Below are 20,723 nucleotides of genomic sequence, written 5' to 3' on the forward strand. Positions count from 1 at the left end.
AATCTGATTTTGTGGGTTCAGGGTTACCCCTAAACACTGAATTTAGGGGTGTGTTTAGGTCTGGGCGCTGTAGCCAATGGCTACACCCTCTATGTGCCTCCTCCCTGAAGGGAGGGTGTCACCTCAGCTCAGGACATCTTAGGGGCTGTCCTGACTGGTGGGTGACTCCTCCTTGTTTTTCTCGTTATCTCCTCCAGACTTGCCGCCGGAAGTGGGGGCTGTGTCCGCAGGGGCAGGCATCTCCACTAGCTGGGATGCCCTGGGGCGCTGTAACAGGCATGAGCCTTTGAGGCTCACCGCCAGGTGTTACAGTTCCTGCAGAGGGAGGTGAGAAGCACCTCCACCCAGTGCAGGCTTTGTTCCTGGCCACGGAGTGACAAAGGCACTCACCCCATGTGGCCACAAACTTGTCTGGTTGTGGCAGGCTGGCAGGAACTCTTTATGGCTACGCTGCTCTTACAATGTCTAAGGTTTGGCTTAGTCATGCAACTATGCCCTCACCTGTGGTATAGTGCACCCTGCCTTAGGGCTTCAAGACCTGCTAGAGGGGTGACCTATTTATGCCACAGGCAGTGGTCAGAGGGCATGGCATCCAGAGGGGAGTGCCACGTCGACGTAGTCATTTTCTCACCACCAGCACACACAAGCCGTGAGGCAGTGTGCATGTGCTGAGTGAGGGGTCTCCAGGGAGGCATAATACATGCTGCAACCCTTAGAGACCTTCCCTGGCCACAGGGCCCTTGGTACCAGTTACAAGGGACTTATCTGTGTGTCAGGGCTGTGCCAATTGTGGGAACAAAGGTACAGTTTAGGGAAAGAACACTGGTACTGGGGCATGGTTAGCAAGGTCCCAGCACACTTTCAATCATAACTAGCATCAACAAAAGGCAAAGGTTAGGGGGTAACCATGCCAAGGAAGGCATTTCCCTACAGTGGTGCAGTGGCACTGAGTGCAGAGTAGACTTGTGTGGCACAGAGTGCAGAGTATAGTGCTGTAGAGAGCAGCTGCGTAGAGTGGAGTGATGCAGAGTAGAGTGGCATAGTGTGCAGTAGAACAGAGCAGAGTGGAGTACAGTACAGTGACGGAGAGTGCAATGTTGCAGAGTAGAGAGTCAGTGCAGTGGTGTAGGATACAGTGGTGCAGAGTAGAGGGCAGTGGCGTACAGTGCAGTTGTTTAGAGTGCATTGGCAAAGACTGCAGTTGCATAGGGTAGAGTAGCGTAGAGTGGCATACAACAGAGTGGCAGACAATGCAGTAATGCAGAGTGGTGCAGTGTCAGAGTGCAGAGTATACTCACGTGGCATAGAGTGATACAGAGTGGAGCATTGTAGAGTGGTGCAGAGTAGAGTATAGTGCTCTAGAGCACAGTGGCATAGAGTGGACTGATGCCAAGTGCAGTGGCATAGAGTGCAGTGGCAGAATGCAGTAGTACAGAGTAGAGTGGTGTAGAGTACAGTGGCTGAGTGCAATGTTGCAGAGTGCAGTAGTGAAGTGTGGTACAGAACAGTGGCGTAGAGTACAGTGGTGCAAAGTAAAGAGCAGTGGCATACACTGCAGTGGCATAGATTGGCATGGGGCAGAGTAGAGTGGCAGAGTGCAGCGGCATACAATAGCGTGGCAGAGAGTGCAGTAGTGTAGAGTGGTGCAGTGGCATAGAGTACAGAGTAGACTCAAGTGGCATAGAGTGGTGCAGAGCATAGCATAGTGCTGTAAAGTGCAGTGGCAGAGAGTGGAGTTATGCAGAGAAGAGTGGTATAGAGTGTATTGGTGCAGAATGCAGTAGTACAGAGTAGAGTGGTGTAGAGTACAGTGTTGCAGAGTAGTGTGTCAGCATGCAGTGGCGTAGAGTGCACGGACGCAGAGTGCAGTGGGGCAGAGTAGTGTAGAGTGCAGTGGCGTAGATTAATTGTTTCACAGTAGAGTGAAGTGGCTTAGAGTGGAGAGGTGCAGGGTAGAGTGGAGTTGCTAAGAGTGGCATAGAATGTGATGGCATAGGGTAAAGTGGTGTAGAGTGCTGTGGCATAGAGTGCAGAGTAGATTAGAGTGACGAACAGTGTATTGATGTAGAGTTGAGTGTTATAAAGTAATGTAGCATAGAGTGTATTAGCATACAGCACAGTGTTGCTGAGTGGCATAGGGTGGAGTTGCGCGGACTAGATTGGTGTTGCCTAGACTAGAGTGGTATAAAGCGCTGAGGTGTAGAAAGGCATAAAGTGCTCTGGCATAGAGTAGAGTGGTACAGAGTAGAGTAGAGAGACGTAGTGTGAAGTAGCTGAGTGCAGTGGCATAATGTAGAGTGGTTCATAATGGAGAAGAGTGCAGTGTCCCACAGTGTAGTGGCATGGAGTGGTGTAAAGTGGAGTATGCATGGTGTGGTAACACATTACCTTTACAGACAACACTTTTTTGATTGAAATGACCATTCCAGTTGCACAGACATACAGTTTTTCAAATACAACTATACTGTGCACAGACGATGGTGTGGAAATTGCAACACCTAATGCAATGATATGTTTTAATCATATAAAGCTATTTGTTTCCAGCACAGTTCAGAATTAACAAAAATGTACTTTATTTGTACTCCTAATTCTGATAAATTCTGGTTTATTTAAATGTCATCATGTGATAGAAAAAACTCTTTCCCAACCCCAGTACCAGCAAGATTGTCGCATAAATCCTCTCACTTTGAAGTCAGAGAAAGAAAAGTAAACACTAAGTTCACATCTAAGACAGACCCTGACATTTGACCTTGTTCTTTGAATGCACAGCAAACGTGATAACAAGATTTACAGGCCTGTTTACAGAAAGTGAGCACTCAGAAGGATACTGTAAATAAGGTTTGGGCAAGGGAAGGGACAAACTCAAGCTACATAGCCTAAAACAAATAAAGCCAGCAAATTGAAAGCAACAAAATGTGAGTTTCAAACCATAAGGTCAATGGCATGCAATGGGCGGAATGCATTTCCTAGGAAGCTCTACGAATGTTTTTAAAGTGACAGCGGTGGGATACTTTGTGGGGAACATCCAGTATTTTAGTCTAGTCTGTATCTTTCAGAGGTTTGGCCTCATCAATCACCCAGGTAGTATGATGAGAAGACCTGGAGTGGTTTCCATGTTGCAGGAAAGGTCTGTTCACCCATTGTTGCCACCAGTTCCTATGATGTAGAGCTTCTTGCACACCTGTTGTAGGGTTAGTTCTAGGTGGTAGAAATGAAATCGGGCATTTAAGGATTATTTAAGGTGGTTGTAAGTAAGGAGTTGACTGGGGTGAAGATGGTAGCCTGCAACATGTTTGGAAATTTAGTAGCTGGCCGTCCAGAAACAAATCCCTCAATTTTAAGACACCTGCAGCAGGACACTGATGGAGTTGCTCTGACCAGACGTCCTGTGCAAGTGGGAAGGCTTAGCAAAGGTGGTGCAGGAGCACAGGGTTAAACAGTGAGTTTACAGGTTCTAGAAAGGCAAGAGAAAGCTGTGCATGATAACCCCGGATGGTGATCTGTCAGTAGGAAACAATGAGCAGTGCAGTAAGCCTTCCTTAAAAGTCTTTACTGATAACCCCCCCATCTCTTGGAGGGAGGCGGGCAGAAAGCCAGCAAGCCACCAATTAAACCTGTGCTGCTGACTAATAGCATTCTAAGTCCAGAAGATCTAATCCACCCGCAGTCAAGGGTAGCTTTAGAGTGGAAAGAACTACCAGACGGCACCGCAGCGAGCAAATCAGATGTGTGGCATGTCTGAAGAAGGAATGAAGGACAAGCTGGGGAAGGTTTGCAAAATAATACTATTATCGGGGTAGCACACCATCGTCACTAGTGCCATGGGGCCCACTACAGACATTAGAAGGGAAGACCAAAAAGCAAACTGGGCTTAGAAGGAACATGACGCTCTGCTGAGATTTCCATCCTGCAAATCAGTGGGAGAATGGTAGATATTAATCACTAGGTATCAAAAGGTAACTGGTTCCCAGTTCAATCTGAGATCTAATTGTATATAAAGGGAGAAATAGTGCCATATGTTAAAGAAACACCAATTACATTATATTTTTTTTAACGTTTTGTTTGTGAAATTTACATTCCAAATATTTTGTAGATGCTTTGTGTACTTGACACTTAAGCATAACTCGGATCACTAGTTTGGCTTTTGCGCAGAGACAACGCCCAGGTACCCAATACCTTCCCATAGCCTTGGTAGACCCATCTTTTCTGATTTTAGAAATTATCCCACCTTCTACTTCTCTTTCTTATTTATACAGTTCTTAGCAACAACCCTTTGAATCACTTGCCGTGAATCTCCTATTTAATACAGATTTCATCCTCCTATTTTATTATCTTTGATTGGTAGTCCAGGCTTCCAATTTGTAGATGAATGTAGATTCCCAGACATACACTCTAGTGCTATGAGACTACAGACAAGTTGTGGGTACCTCACATCCTGACATTAAGTGTGAGACAGTCGCCCACCCCATCTGCCCCGCCTCTTTATATTTATTTTAGGTTGAAAGTCAATAGCGGGTGGGGTGAGCCAAATGTTTTTGTTCAATTTGTTTAAACTAGCATAAAGGTTAATTACCTTAATGCTTCCCAAACTGTTTGCCAGGGGTTTTAAAATGTTCAGAAAATCTATATTTTGCTGTTACTTTCTCTTCAAAAAAGACTGGGTAGATTTGGGTTGAGGTTATGGCCTTGATAGTGCTGAAGGGCATTAATTTACAACTGAACAAGGATGTAATGCAACACCTGAATGTAGCATACCAGGAGGCAATCACAAAAAAGACCACAGTGAATAAATAGTGCTATGTTAAAAAAGAGTAAATAAATGCACTGACAACATAGTGAGGCATGGCCTCTTGCATGTGTCTGTAAAACTGACGTTTGTTCTTGAATTTTTGTCCTGAATTTTGTTGACCCGGTGTCCTGATTTTTTGTAAAAAAATGTTTACAGTCCTGTCCAGAATTTACCTCAATGCCAGGTGTTCACCCTATTATTAGCACCCTTCTCAGAGCAACTAGTCAATATTCTGAAAGGCCGCAGCAGCATGTAGGTACTCCTGTGATTAATACCTTTAACAAATAAGTGTATGGGATTCTCAAGAGGGGGCGGGGGGAGGGGCATGAAAGTTATTCCGGAGATTACCCAATGATTTCCCCTTCACATTTGTTTCCATATAGGTTTCTTGTTTCAAAGTAGGACTGCAAGGATATCACTGCAGACACCCCTAATCCACCCCCCTCTCCCCCCAGCCGTACACCACCACCCGGTATTTTAAATTGAGGTTAGATGCACCTCAACATAACAGGCTTCTTTGATCATTTGCATGTATTTGCAGTGGTTATCGGAGTGTACTTTCACAAATTACACTGTCTTAATGAGCATGAAATAAAAACAAGCATTGGCAATGCAATGGGGGCCTAGCGTCTGCTCGATCGAGTTAGACCTATTATCGTTGTAAACTCCTAACCAGACTTCTCTTGCCACAAACTGAAAATGAAAAGTTAAACAGTTTCACATAAGCGAGCTGACAGCCGCAAAGCAAACACACAAAAGGAAACAGAAGTTACCTCGCAGTGAAACATATCGGCAAAAGTGCAATTATCCGTGTAACCGGCAAAAGTGCAATTATCTATGTAACAGGATCAATGTCATGCAAAGCGCGCGACTACTGCCCAGCTCTACCTACGAAACAAAGAGAAAAAAGTAACACAGAAACCATACGGAAAACATGGAGCTTCGTATATTTTCAGTAGTTGGCCGGTGAGCTCAAGGAGAGCTCTAGGTAAAGGAATGACGTATGCATGCCTTTCACTAATCAAATCAAGCAAAATTTAAAAGGCAAGCCCACGAACCAACCAAACTGATGGGCGTGGTTACAAGCCCGTAGAGAGATAATAGGGACAGAGCGTTTTGCGCTCAACCATAACAAGTACCTTTTAAGTTTGTGTAATGTGTTTTTTTTTTATTTATTTTTTACCAATCTTTTCTTGGGTCTTTAAATATGTGCATGTTTTCAGGGCAATTATTTATTTTTACATAATTAACAGTACCATCATAAATCAGAGCGTCAGCAAATAATGCATAGCAGGACTTTACTCAGTACAGAATGGTTGCTAGCTGATGAATGAATCTACTTCACCATAGATAGTTAGCAAAGTAAGAACCTAGGTCCTGAAGAAAGCCTGGTACACCCACTGGGGCTCACTGGAAGGCTGAAACATATTGACTCATAACGCTGCAGGGATAATGTTCATTCCCATGTACTGCCATTTTCTGTTAACCATTCCTTAGGCCCAACCACATTAAATAGACTTTAGGGCATAGAGATGTTTAGTTTTCTAGGTCCTGGTACCATAGAAACCCTACACACCCAGAAAACTACTCTCGGTAACCATAGAGAGCACATTCCCCACAAATGTTCTCTGGTAAATGTGGCATGGCCAGTAAAGAAGTATGACACCCAGGGAGGTCTATTAGGCCATGCCTAATAATGTTTTGTAAATATGGTTGGCTTTTCACATATTGTGGGACAAATTGGCAAATGAACAGCTCCAGGACAATAGGCCGTTAGTTCCCTTTGAGAGGGAAGTTAGTTCCCTTCGGTAGCTCATGTTTGCTTTGTGTGTTCGTAATAGCTCTATTGTCTTGTGGTGCCTAATGAATGAAAACAAGCACTCTAGCAGTAAACCGTATTAGACTTAACAGAACCAATAGCGTTCCCCATTTAGGGGTTCACTTCAACTGGACAACCATTATGCAAAATCTCCACCTGAGGACGAGTCAGTCTGTAGGCGCTCTGTTCAGTCTCCTAGGACTGGCAGGGGGTTAACCACTAACACCAATGTTGGAAATCTACAAATCTCAATGCCCCACCGCTTTTTACAGTTCCAGGGGTCATGTGAATCCCTGTGCTTTAGAGGTGGAGGAGAACCACTTCTGAAGGCACCTACTTGCTGCTCTTACCTCAACCCCTCATTTTATTTGCCATGATGCACTAGGGCTCCCTTATTTAGAAGATTTAGTAAAACGGGGACCAATTTCTCTGTGGATCTCTAGCTCGTTAACACGTATTGGTTTTAAGTAATACTTGTCTCTTGTACGCAGTCAATGGGAAAGGTCTTTATTGTTTAGTTTTAGAGCTGGTACTTTAATTCACCTGCTCTGTTTCTGCTTAACAATGTACAGAAAAAGGGTGAACCCTGTAACCCTAACCTGACCTGGGTACTACAACAAGCAAAAACAAAAACGGTCAACAGGTTGGGACAAATTCAAACACTACTATTTTTAAAGACAAGTGCTCAATACTGTCCTCATGGGTTAATTACTTTCCCTTATTTATTATGATTACTTTTATACAAGGTCAGCAGTGGCTCATCTGTGAGTTATATACAACACAAATAAATACATAACATCAAAGTAACCTACTTACATATACACAAACAGTTATAACAAAAACAAATCTAAACGTTGGCATTGTGCCAGAGGAGGGTTATGCCCAGCAACATTTTCTTTCCATTGTGGTTACTATTGCAAGTTTGTGATTGTAATCCACTCGATTGCGATGATTGAAGGTTCAGATGCAACCAACTGACAAATACCTATTTATTTTTTAAAGGTATTTTGTAGTGCATATTACATTTCTTGTCTGAGTCCATTAACTTACAGACCACAATCTCGCAAAAAATGTGACACACATAACCCTCCTCTGGCACAATGGCAACGTTTAGATTTGTTTTTTGGTCAGTTCATTGGGAAAGTCTTTCTGTGTATACCAATTAATAAGTCTTATCCACTTTGCTTCATAACATCTTTTAATTGATTGTCTCATGGCCTTCATTAATCTTTCTGGTTAGACTAAAGTTTCAAATTGCAACTTCAAGAGCCATTTATCGAAGCTACAGGCTTTGACGATATGGGTGATATATCCTTCCACTGTTAACACATCTTGGTGTGCAGGCAGTTCAACAATCCTTGTGTTTAAAAACAACAGCAGATTTCAGTACCACCTCTAATGTTCTCCTTTGAAGCTGACAGAATCACTGTTATTTTGGATATTTGGCATTTGTTCATTAACAGAGGAATGAGGGGGAAAGTGTTACGAAAATATCCTGTACCAACTCACTGACACTGCATTCCCCAGCAATTCAGGTTGTTGATGTCTGAATGCAAAGTTTTGGTATTTTACGTATAACATATCTGCATACAAGTTTTCCTTCCACAGCAGTTGGTGTGCTATGATCACAGTTTTTAATTGCCCAGAGACATATGTCTTGCACCAGTTTTCATAGTGGATAGGGATTTGTCTGAACTTTGAGTGTCATGACCCTCTGTTCCCTCTGTACTGTGGGTTTTGCGCACAGGGCTCTTTGTCTTCCCCTGTGGCACCTCACGCCCTCCTGTAACCCCTGGTTTCCCTCCTAGAGGGTCTTCACTCATCTAAAAGGAACAGTATCTTACCTGTAATTCCAGTTATCTTGTAGGGGAATTTCCATGTGAAGTGATAAGAATGACTAGTCCCACTCATGTGTGGGGAACCCGGAGCACTTTTTCAAAATATATCTTCTTAAGTGGAGAATTTCACCTTTCTTCAGGAAGGCCTGTAAAGACACCTAAGAAAGATCAATAATGCAGCCTATGTACATAGGCTAGCCTGCCCAAGTCTTCATCATGAAGTTAAAAAAAGGGCCAGTACATTATAACATGAGATTGATTTATAACAAAATACATCTCACTGACAAACCCCTTTGTTAGAGATGAAGAAGAATAGGACATTGTAGCCTCGAAGGTTGCCATTATATGGCTAATAAAGAGGCTGTGCCTTTAAGAACCCAGACCACTAGTATCCCATCATGCACAGCTGGTGGCAGTTGCTTCAGTTCTTTTTTAAAGGCAATGTGAGACCTATGTAGTTTGTATGGACACCTGTCTCTTCTACCGGCGAGGATGGTGGGTTGCTCATGACTTATCCTTGAAGTTACCAGACAAGAGAACTGGAGTTGCAGGTAAGAAACTGTTCTTTCTCGTAGGGGATTTCCATGTATAGTCCTAAGCACTGAACAGAACAGTAATCCAATCCCTACACAGCCCAGAGGAGGATACAGAGGATGAAATGAACAATTTAAGAGGATAGGTTTCTGAGGGAAGCCTCACCTACTTGTGCATCCGCTCTAGAGCCAGAACCCAGGCAGTAGTGCTTAGTGAATGTATGAACAGATTTTCAGGCTGCTGCTTTACAAATTTCTGGAATATCAATATTGCGCAGCAAAGCGATAGTAGCCACTTTACCTCTAGTAGAATGTGCTTTTGGTCTAGCAGAGTGTTTTGTTAGCCTTTTTATAGCACAGTAAACTACTTGAGACTATCCACCACAAAACGGATTGCTTAGAGGTGGTTAAGCCTGTAAGGAAAGGACCATAGTTGATAAACGATTGTTCTGATCTGTGGATGTCCTGTCTTGTCAAGACAATTTCAGAACTCGTCTCACATCCAGGGAATCAAGGTTTCTTTCCGCTGGAGTAGAGGGATTCTGTAAAAATGTTGGCAAAGATATTTGTCTGGTTGACGTGGAAATCCAAATCCACCTTACGGAGGAATTTCAGGTGAGTTCTCATGACAACTTTGCTAGAATTAACTACAGTGTATGGTTCATGCAAACATTGTACCTGCATCTTGCTAACCCTGCGGGTAGATGTGATTGCCATAAGGAAAGCGGTTTTCCCATGACAGGTATTGGAGAGAGGCCTAGTGTATGGGTTTGAAGGGTTCCTGCATAATGCGTGAAAGAACTATATTAAGCTCTCATGAAGGGGGAAGAGCACCTAATGGGACGAAAAACCTTTTTCAAACCCTCTAGAAAATCCTTGATGACAGGGATTCTGAAGAGAAGAAAAAAAAAATGTTTGTGAAGGACATTTTCTTTAGGCAGTAAGAGCTGCCAGGTGAACCTCTATAGAAGAGAATTGCAAGATAGATTCTGCCAAATGGAATAAGTATGGAAGAATGACACCTTCTTGGCAAGTGGAAGGGCCCTCGTTCTTAGATGAACACCATGTGCAAAACCTAGTCTATTCGAAGGTATATGCGAAGCATGAGGAAGATCGCTTTGCCGCTCTGAGGATCCCTGTGGAGTCTTGCGGTAGATTCAAATGTCCATACTACACGTACTCAAGAGCCATGCTGCCAAACTCAAAGAGGACAGACAGGGGTGTACCATCTGGCCTCCAAATTTCGTCAGTAGATCTGGTCTGCATGCCAGCTTGAAATGTGGACGGATGGAACGGTGAAGGAGGTCTGTGAACCATCATTGACATGGCCACTCCAGAGCTATGATTATCAATCTTGGCCCTCGAGCGACGCAGCTTGATGAAGCCTGCCGCAATGCAAAGCTTTGGCATTTTCTGTTTTCTGTGGTGACAAACAAGTCGATGGCCAGAGTTCCCCACCGTTGAAAGATGTCTTGAATGACCGTAGTTTAGGATCCACTCGTGTTTTTTTCAGAGGAGTCTGCTGAGAGAATTGGCTTGAGTATTTTGAACACCTGGAAAGTGAGTCCCAGTGTTCAAGAGGTCCCTAGACAGAAACCATTTCCAGATTGTTTGGGCTTTGTGAGTCAAGGCCCTGACCTCGTCCCTCCCTGCTCGTTGAGGTATTACATGGTTGATGTACCGTCCATCTGAACAAGCAGGGAGTTGGAGCTGAACGATGGATGCAACGCCTTCAGCGCCAGATGGACTGCGCACAGCTCTAGGAGAATGAAGTGATATGGCAATTCTTTCTGCAACCAATTTCCCTGAATTCGGAGGTGATCCATGTGGGCTCCCCATCCTAGAAGAGGCGCATCAGTGACTATGGTCTGTGGAGGGATCTCCTGATGGAATGCTGTACCTCACACGAGATTGGTTGGAGAGCACGACCATTTCAAGAACAGCTTCCTGGGATGGCTGAATCCTGTCATCCGAACTGCCTATCAGGTAGTCCCCACTGGTCTAAGAGGCATTTCTGTAGGGGTCATGTGTAAACAGGCATTCGGTGTGAGGAATATGCAGGAGGCCATCGAGCCGAGGAGAGAGGATACTGTTCTCACAGTTGTATGAGAGGGTTTCATGAGAGACTGAGATTTCAGAAGGATTGATAAGCCTGTCTCCTCCGAAGAACACGCTTGCTTGGAGGGTGCTGATGGAGGCCCCCAAATAGTGCAGTAGTTGCACTGCGACAGAGGTTGACTTCACATGGTTGACATGAAGGCCCAGCCATTGTAGGCGGTCGCAAGTTCCATTGTAGTGAAGCTGAGCCTCTTGAGACGTAGACGCCTTGATCCGCAAATTGTCTATATATGGTTAGATGAGTACTTTGTCTTCAGATATGGGCAGAAACTACTCTCATGCATTTGGAGAGCGTCCAGGGTGCTGACTTCAGGCCAAATGGATGCACTTTTGACTGATAATGGTTGTGCTCCACTACAAACGTCAAGAACTTTTCAAAGCTTTCTGGCTACTATATGAAATGTATGCGTCTTGAAGGTCGATGGAGCAGAGCCAATCCCACTGGTGTAGTTGAGGATAAATTTGGTGTAAAGCCAGCATCGCAAACTTTTCGTGCTGAAGCTACATGTTGGCAGTTTTGAGGTCGAGGATGGGTCCGAATTCGTTCCAGTCTTTCTTTTTGCTGAGAAAGTACCTAGAATAGATTCCGGTTCCTTGGTGAGAAGAATGGGCTCCACCGTCTGCTTCTGTAAGAGGATGTCTACCTGCACTTGTAATTGTGGAAGTCGGAATCTGGATGGTTTGGGAAGAATGGACGGTGGAGGACTGGTGGGCCTGAGACAAGATCCATTGCAAACAATATTCAGAACCCAGGTGTCTTGCATGATGTTTTGCACTTAAGATATATTTTGAAGAAGTGCTTCAGGGTTCCCGCAGATGGGAGGTACTATTCAGTGCTTATGACTATACATGGAAATCCCCTGCAAGAGAACCTACGTTTACACTCTTCTAAAAGAATGACTTGTTTCCTGGTTAATTAGCACCATCACTGTTTATGCTCATTTGTTCCACCTGCCTTGGTTATTGGCACCAACAGCTGTGACCTATTGACTCCAACGGCTAATGTTCGTTGGTTCTGCCTGCAATGGTTAATTGATTCCAAACGTCACTTGCACCTGCCATCAGTAAACATCACAGCTGTTATTTGAACACATGCTGTCTCCCAAGTTTCCTTTGGAACTTTCCGACCTTCCATGTGAGCCACGAGCCTTTCTAGAACAGTCTCTCCCATTGGCTATAAATACAATGTCTGAACCACAGTTGGGACTTGGCCTCGTCCCAGTCCTGTGCAAGCATCTTCCCCACACTCACCTGAGTCACCAGGATCCCTCCAAAGCTCTAGTCTTCCAAGTTTTAGTGTTGATACCATGATCCTGACTCCGTCGACATTTTAAATGTCTTTGCATCCATAGCTACTATTCCACCTTCTATTGGGCTTCTTGCATCACAGCCTCCAGTCTTTCTCCAGATTCCAGTTGAAGAATTAAAGACAAGGCTAATTACTTTATCCTAAGGTTAGTGCACACTAATCCATTGATAAGTTTGAGATTAGGCCAAGACTAAGTTCTTTGAAAGTGTCAACTGGTTCTTGGAAATCAAACATTATCTGTTTCTACATTTCTAAAAGTCCTAGCGCTCCGGAAACTAACTTGTGGGTGCTCCGAACTTTAATCACCTCCGAACTGAAGGTCTTCAAGTCCGTATTTCTTGATCTATCAAGAACATGGAAAGACCGGGGACACAATCTATACATCAGAGTTTGAAGATTAAATTTTTTGCTTGGACATTCTTAAGAGTGCAAGAAATTCTAGCTTATTTTTTACTCTTTTTATTGAAATTTTGCAAAGCAAGCAAGCCAAGCATGGTACATCACAATTAGTGTCACACAGTAGAACCAGAGTCTGTAAACGTACAGTAAGTGCACGAGGCTCGATGTCCGTCTGAGCCAGGGGTTAGCAGACTGGGATTTGGCATGCATTTGCACAGGGCAGTGTGTGGTCAAAACATACAACGTAAAAAAAGAGAACATGATTAGAATGTAATATACCAGCCATAGGTCGCTTGTGAGGGACAGTCCTTCATATGTGTAGATATGGGTGAGAACCGTGAAGGGTGTGGTAAAGCATGAGGCACTACAGATGACGGGGAAGGTGTAAATGGTGGATAGGCATCCGGGGTGGGGAGAGGGAATTAGTCAAACAGTTGCACTGCCCTCAGTCATGGCAGGTTGAAATAGGTGAATGAGGCTGCAAGATCACCATATGTGACAAAAATGGACCAGTGCAACCACAGCAACGGTGTAGAGGGGTAGATGGTGGCAAGACGTATAGGGTATAGTACCACTGGAACATAAGCCTATATATATATATATATATATATATATATATATATATATATATATATATATATATATATAAAAGAAAAGAAAAGGAAAGAGAGAGAGAGAGACACACACAACAATACATCTGGGTATATCTCACCACAGGGTCTCCCATTGTTTGAGTGAGATATCTGTGGCGGCATGGCAGTAGGTCTTGTTTGTATGAGCCCGCTGTGGGGTAGAGTGTTGTAGTGAGCAGTATGTATTGGAAATAAGACCCCTGGATCCCGCATATGACTGCATTAGGGTTTCCAAGGGAGTGTAGGGCCAGATGACCTCCGGGTATACCCCCTCTATCACGCAGCAGCATCAGGAGAGCATTAGCCATCTGCAGTCTCCTCCCATTCTATATAAATGATTAGATGTTACACTGCAGTTGTTGTTTATCACCTTGTGGGAAGGGGGTGGGCTGTGCCTGGAACAGGACATTCATCTTAAGGACAATAATGAAACCCAGCCAGGAGATATACGACTGTTTCTATCTCCTAAGATCAGCCAGGTTTTCATGACAAAGTTGTGGTCGGTTTGCTCGTGCCCAAATATCCAGGTACAGGTGAGGTTGAGACTCCTATCCAATTTTATCCGGGGCCCATTAGGACATTGTCAGGCTCTGTATTGCGGTTAAGTGCTGAGCTAAAGGATGGGGAGGTTGAGGGCCCACGATTTAGACATGTTAATTTTGAAGCCTGAGACAGACTAATATTCCTACAAGCAGGTGACGAGGTGTGAGGGCGAGTGAGAGCGAGAGAGAGCGAGAGAGAGCGAGAGAGAGCGAGAGAGAGCGAGAGAGAGCGAGAGCGAGCGAGAGCGAGCTCTGGGTGAAACATCAGCACTGGACTGATCTTGTGGGCCTCAACCTCCCTCCCCTCCCTCCAAAGGGATACCCACGACCTCCACCGTGCGACTGATAGCTAGGGCATCCACCACCAACCGGGCAAATAAAAAGATGATGACAGCAGGCATCCCTGGCGGGTACTTCAAGTCAGATCTTTGACAGGTTGGAGGATGGGGGTTATTTCTGCAGCCATCATGGATGGTGTGAGTTTCGTTTCTTGAGTAAAAGTTGAAATGTTGGATGAGATGGGTATGAGGAACAGGTAGGAACAGGCAGTAAAAGCTGATAGGCAGCCATTCTGGGCCTGGGGTTGTCCCTAGAGGCATAGCTTGTATGGCCATCCAGAGCTCTTCCTGAGAGATGGGAGCCTCAAACAACTGAGTGTGGTGATAGCAACAGGTCCCAGTCGCATGATTGTAGCTAAATGTGTATTTGCTCTGGGAAGATATTTTCTCTCTGATACAATGCCTGATGGTAGTCCCGGAACGAGCGTCGCTTGTACGGCTCAATGCTCACCCATCCCCACTCTCCATTACAGAATTTCCATGTGTGTGCCCTCGTTTGCTTGTATCGAAGTAGATGAGAAAGAAGCATGCCTACCTTGTTCCCACCCTCATAATACTGCTGCTTTAAGACTAACAGGGCTCGCTCTGCTTTATTAGTTCTGAGGGCCCTCAGCTGACCTCTCAAGAGAGCCAAATGACTATTGTTTTGTCTCAATGAGGCAGTCTAATCTTGCTGTTCCAGCTCCTTAAGTGTTTTAGTGAGATTAGCATCTACCAATCGAGCCTCCCTCCAATCTATGGAAGGGATGATGTCCCATATTGTGAGTAAAATCCATCTCAAAGCATGTGTGGGGAAGTATCTGACTGAGTGTTATTGATAAAATAAACCCTAATTTCTTTTTGCATCTCTTCCACATTGACCAGATCACGTAGCAACTGAGAGAGCTGGTCACAACGCAGGGATATGCCATGGGTGCAGGATGGGTCTGACTAGACAAATTCTACGTGAGCATGGTCAGAAATTGAGAGAGATCTCTGCTGTGGCACTCCTTTGGTGACCGAGTCTATGCAGAGGTGGGAAAGGGGGTGAGATGATATAGGGATCCTGTAGTAGAAGGTGCCAGAGAAGAGCTTTTGCCCATGTTTGAGGTACTGTATAATGTTGCAACTTGTGTCTCGGGAGGACTCCTCCGTTTGGTAGGCTGGTGGGGCTTTACCACAGCCCATGTGGGGCGGAGTCCATCTCTGGCGGGTTTACGGGATGTTGAAGTCCTTGTCCTACATTCATTGATCAAGTCCACATGTAGGTGTTATGCTTCTTCCAGAGAATGCAGGAAGCATCTTTAAGTCTCCCAGGTAAATAAGAAAGCAAAAGGGATGGCCCCATTGATATTGAATGTTCACTTACCTAAGCTTATCCGGCACTAATTTTAAGCCTCATTGCCTTCGCAGTGTGACCGGGGAGAGGTGTTGGTACAGTTGGATTGCGTGGCCTTTGAATATGAGGTCAGTCTTGCGTTTGAATGCCCACAGTATATCTTCTGTCTCTGTGAAGAAATTTACTCTGATCAGGATGTCCGGGGCTTTATTAGGGCATCCCAGTGCAGATGTGACCCTTTGTGCCCTGTCTAGCCTCAGTGGAGGAAGATTCATGTTTCCTCTAATTGTGTGTAGCAGGTCGGCTGTGAATAATATTGGGTCTCCCTCCACATCCTTTGGGATCCCCCTAATGCCTATATTATTGAAGCGGCTTCGGTTATCCAGATGTTCTTGTTTGGCCAGCAGTTCAATTTTCTTATGGGTCACAACCCGGCACCACAGCATTCCCTGGTCTTCAGAGCGGGGGTCCATGGTGCTCTCCAAGGCATCTACTCGACCCACTATTTCTGATGCATCCCTTTCAATGTTGTGGAGGCGCGTTTTCAAGTCCGTTTTAAGGGAGCCAACCTCTGAGCGCATCTCTTCTAAGAAGAGGGACAAGTACACCAACGTGATTAGAACAGGTGTCTGGTTGTCAGCCTCAAGAGGGTGAGCTGTTTGACATCTCCCATTGAGGAAATATTCCAGAGCAAGGTCACCAGTACGTCTTGGAGATTTTGAGCATGGCATAGTAGCGGGCCGGCAATGGCAGAAATTCAGGCTTCATGATCTCAAACGGATCAGTTCACAGGGAAGGAGGCTCACGGGCTGCAGTCAAAGTGGAAGCAGGAACAGCAGACTGGTTCAAAGGCACCCACAGGCAGAAGGTGCCAGGCAGTTGAGACAGGTCGCTCAGAACCGGTTGGTGAGCGGAACAGCTATTGCCTGAATTGCAAGCCAATTTGTCAATTAATGCATGGGCAAAAGTAGCAATATAGTAGGCAACTCTGTGTAGGCCGCCAAGGGGGCAGTAACAGCAGCATACACAGAGCGTTCCTCTTGTGGGTAGCAGCATGTCTGACAGGAGGCAAGAGAGTGGATCAGCACCCCAATAAAAGGTAGCCATCATCATTTCAGTGCGTGGGGATATCCTAGTATGCAGCTTGAGAAGGAAATTTAGATGGGGACAGGTGCAGTCAAAAAGAAAATCCCAAGGGAATGAAAGCAGGCTTGGGAAGTCAATAACAAGTGTTCACTGTTGTGGGAGCAGCCCTTGCCCATCTCTTATCTCCCCAGGGGTCTGCTGAAAGAGTGCCCAGTCAGTTACGGCACAGGAGCTACCAAGTACAAAGAGCCATTGTGGCCTCTGTTAGAGAGGCAGGAAGCCCTAGAGGCACAAAGCGGAAACAAGACCCACACCAACGGAGGTCCGGCACAGGAGATAGTGGCCTGGCGCATGTAAGGGTACTCCTAACTCACACCCCACACCCCTAAAAGTCCCAGGTGCCGGCAGACCCCCAAATACTCACAGGGTCCCCTCAAGCTACATGACACAGGAGGGAGGGAATCCAGGGGAAGAGGCTTAAAGGTATGTCGTGTGTTGCTAGAAGACCAAACGCTGCCGGGGTCCAGAAATCCACGATCAGTCCGATGGTCCCCGCCCTCCTGAGCAAGCGATCAGTAGGCTGGAGGTGTCTCCGCTCTAGCAGTGCAGCCCCTCATTGAGTTGCAGGCAAGGAAGGGGCAAATTTCTGCCTGATGCGCCCAGGTCACAGCTCTCCGCTACCAGCAACACTGTACCTCCAGTCACAGTGTGGCCGATTTAAAAGAGCAGCCACGAGGCCAAAAGGAAACACTTCAGTTGCTGCTGCTGGGACTACTAGTAAAGGACATGCAGGGTTCTCCTGCAGCAGGAGGGGGGGTGGCAGAGGACAATTCCCCTTCAATTATAAGGTCCCGGTACTGTAGACACCTGATGGCCCCCGGGAGCCCAGAGAAGTGTCTCACTCCATGCCCTGGCAGGTCACGCCCCTCCAGCTTACTTCTGAATTGTACCTGCTCTCAAACATTATTTGCAATGAAGCCTGTAAGTGATATTAATGTAAATTGTGTTTAAATACTATATGCTGGGAACTGTTTGTAAACAACTCTCCTGGCTGTTTCTAGTGCACCACACCACCATCAACACTAAAAGGTCCATGGTGTAAAGACCCTCCTATGCAGTGTCTCAAGCAAGTAGAGCAGACCCAGTGACTCAAGTCTATTTTTACTTGTTTTACACCAACCTCCCTTACCCTCGAGAGCAGTGTATGATTTAAAGGTTGTGTATCCTTGATCACTAGCTGGCCTCAGAGGAAATAGAAGGTCCAGCATTGTCAATGCAATTGGAACCTCATGAGTGCGTGAAATCAAGGAGCACACACCTACGCCAAAAAAAAAAAAAAAAAAAAACACATTAAAATGGAGGAAAAAAACAAGCACAACTTTGATTCTCCCAACTCTATGCCTGTGGGGCTACGGAAATACCCAGTCTTTTGGTCTCGTCATGAGTATATAGATTTTCCCCAATGTCTCACCAGGTCAGTCCATGATATTGTCAATGGTACTGCAGAAGAACATTTTCCAGATCCAGTCTGGTGCATGTGAGTGAGTAACCGTTAGGTAGGAATATCCTGGCAACCTGTAGTATGCATAAGAAAGCAAGCCTTTTCTTCCCTTGTCCTCTGGATTTAAATGTAGTGTCCCCTTGGTCTGTTTATCATGCCTGGAACTGAGAAGAGACACATTCATGGAGAACAAATCCAATCACATTAATAACCGTAGAACCATGCTGATGAAAATTCAAACCGATTTAAAATCAATGGCCCATTATATGCTTTTCCCTAATATGTCTATAACTAGATCTATCCCATTTCCAACTGGCTGTCATTTTCCAAAGTCTGAAGATGAGGCAGCTCAAAGAAAACACAAAAGATTCTCTTTTGCAGTATAAAAGGGAAGTGCTTTGAGGAATTACCAATTCAAGTACATAACAAATGGCAAGAATTACTGTAAAAACAACCCTTGCTTGGGATTGTTAAGCAATTTGTTTTTCAATGATTAAACATCTGATATTTGTTTTTTTTTTTTATTACTAACCAGCCAAGTTTTGGTTCAGCATAATTTACAGGTGCACGCCTCCGCCTTCGAGGTGGTGATGATTGTTCTTCTAATTTAATGCATGTTTTAGGAGAAGGGTTACTGGAATTATCACCAATGTTTGTCAAATCTTGCAATGCCTTATTTACTGAAAAATAAATAGGAAGAAATTAGAAGCTAACCAATTTAGATTTATTTGCTTAAGAAACTTAACTGCACAATGAACAAGTTACTTACATTCGGTAATACTTTTTCTGGTGGATACAGTATCTACCCGTGGATTCCTCACCTTATGAATATCCAAATGCCCCAGCATTCTACAGAAATTCTTATCAGTTCTCCCACATCGATAAAGAGGTCATAATGCCATGGCTCCGCATGTGTTTTAATCGGAGCCATCGCCGGTGTATGGATGTCAGTTTCCACCCATTTTTTAGCCCCATGCCTTCAAGGTGAACGGGTGAAACCAACAGCGCCCTACGGTAACTATAACTCAATCCCCCGCCATGCAAAGTTTTCTCTTTAATAATTTGACTTCCAACGTTTCATTTGTATTTTGAATGTTATAAAAGTTGTCATGAGTGCAGTAATATCCGGGGTAATTAGCTCTGCATTTCGAGGGAGCGAGTTACGATTACTTATAACTACCTTTAACTGCTGAATTTCTATGGCTTTGTGACAGTAAATTCAGAACCTCTATAACACCCCTGCAACCGTTTTTTTCAGTGAATTTCTATTTTATTTTTTTAACGTAAAGTAACTTCTATTATTATACTTTAATTCAATCACCGCCATGCATGGCAAAGGTTGGCGCAGAGCCCGGCCTCAGGCCATGCCCTGTGGCCAACCCACTATTACTGTACAACCACATGCTACTCGGCCTTCGGCAGTGAGCATCAACAGTCAGACGCAGGGTCTGGACTGTGGTCAATGCCCTATAACCATCAAACCTCACACCAGTTCAAATGATAAATGTTCTGACAAATTGAAAAGATGTATTTGACAAGTACAAAGAGTAAGATCACCTTTCTGATTGTACCTTAAATATTTGAAGTTGAAAAGAATTTAAAACTGAGAAATGACAACTGACACACCATGACTGAAACCATTAACCCGTCTGAGAACTTAACCACTAAGGCACAGATTACTCTTTACTATGCAGTGGCCAGACATCTGACATTCACTCCAAAGATGGTGATGGGAAAAAGACAAAATTGTTTAATCGCTAGAAATGTTTAACATTCAAAATACGAGTAAACAAACCTACACACTGCCATGAGATAACAGGATTTGAAACTTCAACCTACTGAGTAACTGTGTATTAAAATGTAACTATAACATTTGTACCAAACATTATGCTAGTGTGACACTTTGATGTCACTGTATGGGACCATTGCACTAACAATCTCTCTCTTCCAGTTATCGGATGGAAAAGAGAGATGGAAAAAGTGACAGGTCTGTAGGGGCAGCCTCAAGGCCCCAGCGGTCCTAGCCGGCTCCTCAGCTCCTACGAGAGAGAGCATTGCTCCCACACACACAGAGCTGCTGCAAATAGCAGCTCCCTGCGTGCAGGAACAAAACTTTAATTTCTTTCCCTGCCTGCTTGTTAGCAGGCAGGAAGAGAGATGAAAATTCAGTTTTCAGCAAAGCGGGGGCATTTTGAAACAGAAAACAGAGTGTTTACTTTTGTTTGGCGGGTGCTGTCAAAGTTCCTGCCAAGCGAAAGCAAACCGCTACCTCCCGACAGTGGGAACCTCAGGAGGTAGGAGGAGCCGGTCCTGTGGGGTGGCGGTCTCCAGGGCCACGTATGGCTCCGGGAGGGGGGCTATGCAGCCACCCTCCTTCTCTACTTGGCCCCAGGGATGTGGTTGTTCCCGGGAGTCAACACATGCCCCCATTCTTAAATGGCCCTGGGGAGGTGGCAGACCCCCTATTTTATGATGTTGCCCCAGGGAGGTGGTGGTTGCCG

General features: G+C 44.9%; 1 protein-coding gene across 1 annotated transcript in view; it reads right to left on the reverse strand.

Moving 5' to 3' along the window:
* The window catches only part of SGO2 (shugoshin 2), a 266,669-nt gene that overhangs the window by 53,693 nt on the left and 192,253 nt on the right, over positions 1 to 20,723 (reverse strand). Inside the window, exon 8 of the mRNA XM_069225946.1 lies at positions 18,755 to 18,902. Coding sequence (XP_069082047.1) covers positions 18,755 to 18,902 — 148 coding nt within the window. The remainder of the gene's footprint in view (positions 1 to 18,754; positions 18,903 to 20,723) is intronic.

Source organism: Pleurodeles waltl, chromosome 3_1 (genome assembly GCF_031143425.1).
Source record: "Pleurodeles waltl isolate 20211129_DDA chromosome 3_1, aPleWal1.hap1.20221129, whole genome shotgun sequence".
In the NCBI taxonomy this organism is placed as follows: domain Eukaryota; kingdom Metazoa; phylum Chordata; class Amphibia; order Caudata; family Salamandridae; genus Pleurodeles; species Pleurodeles waltl.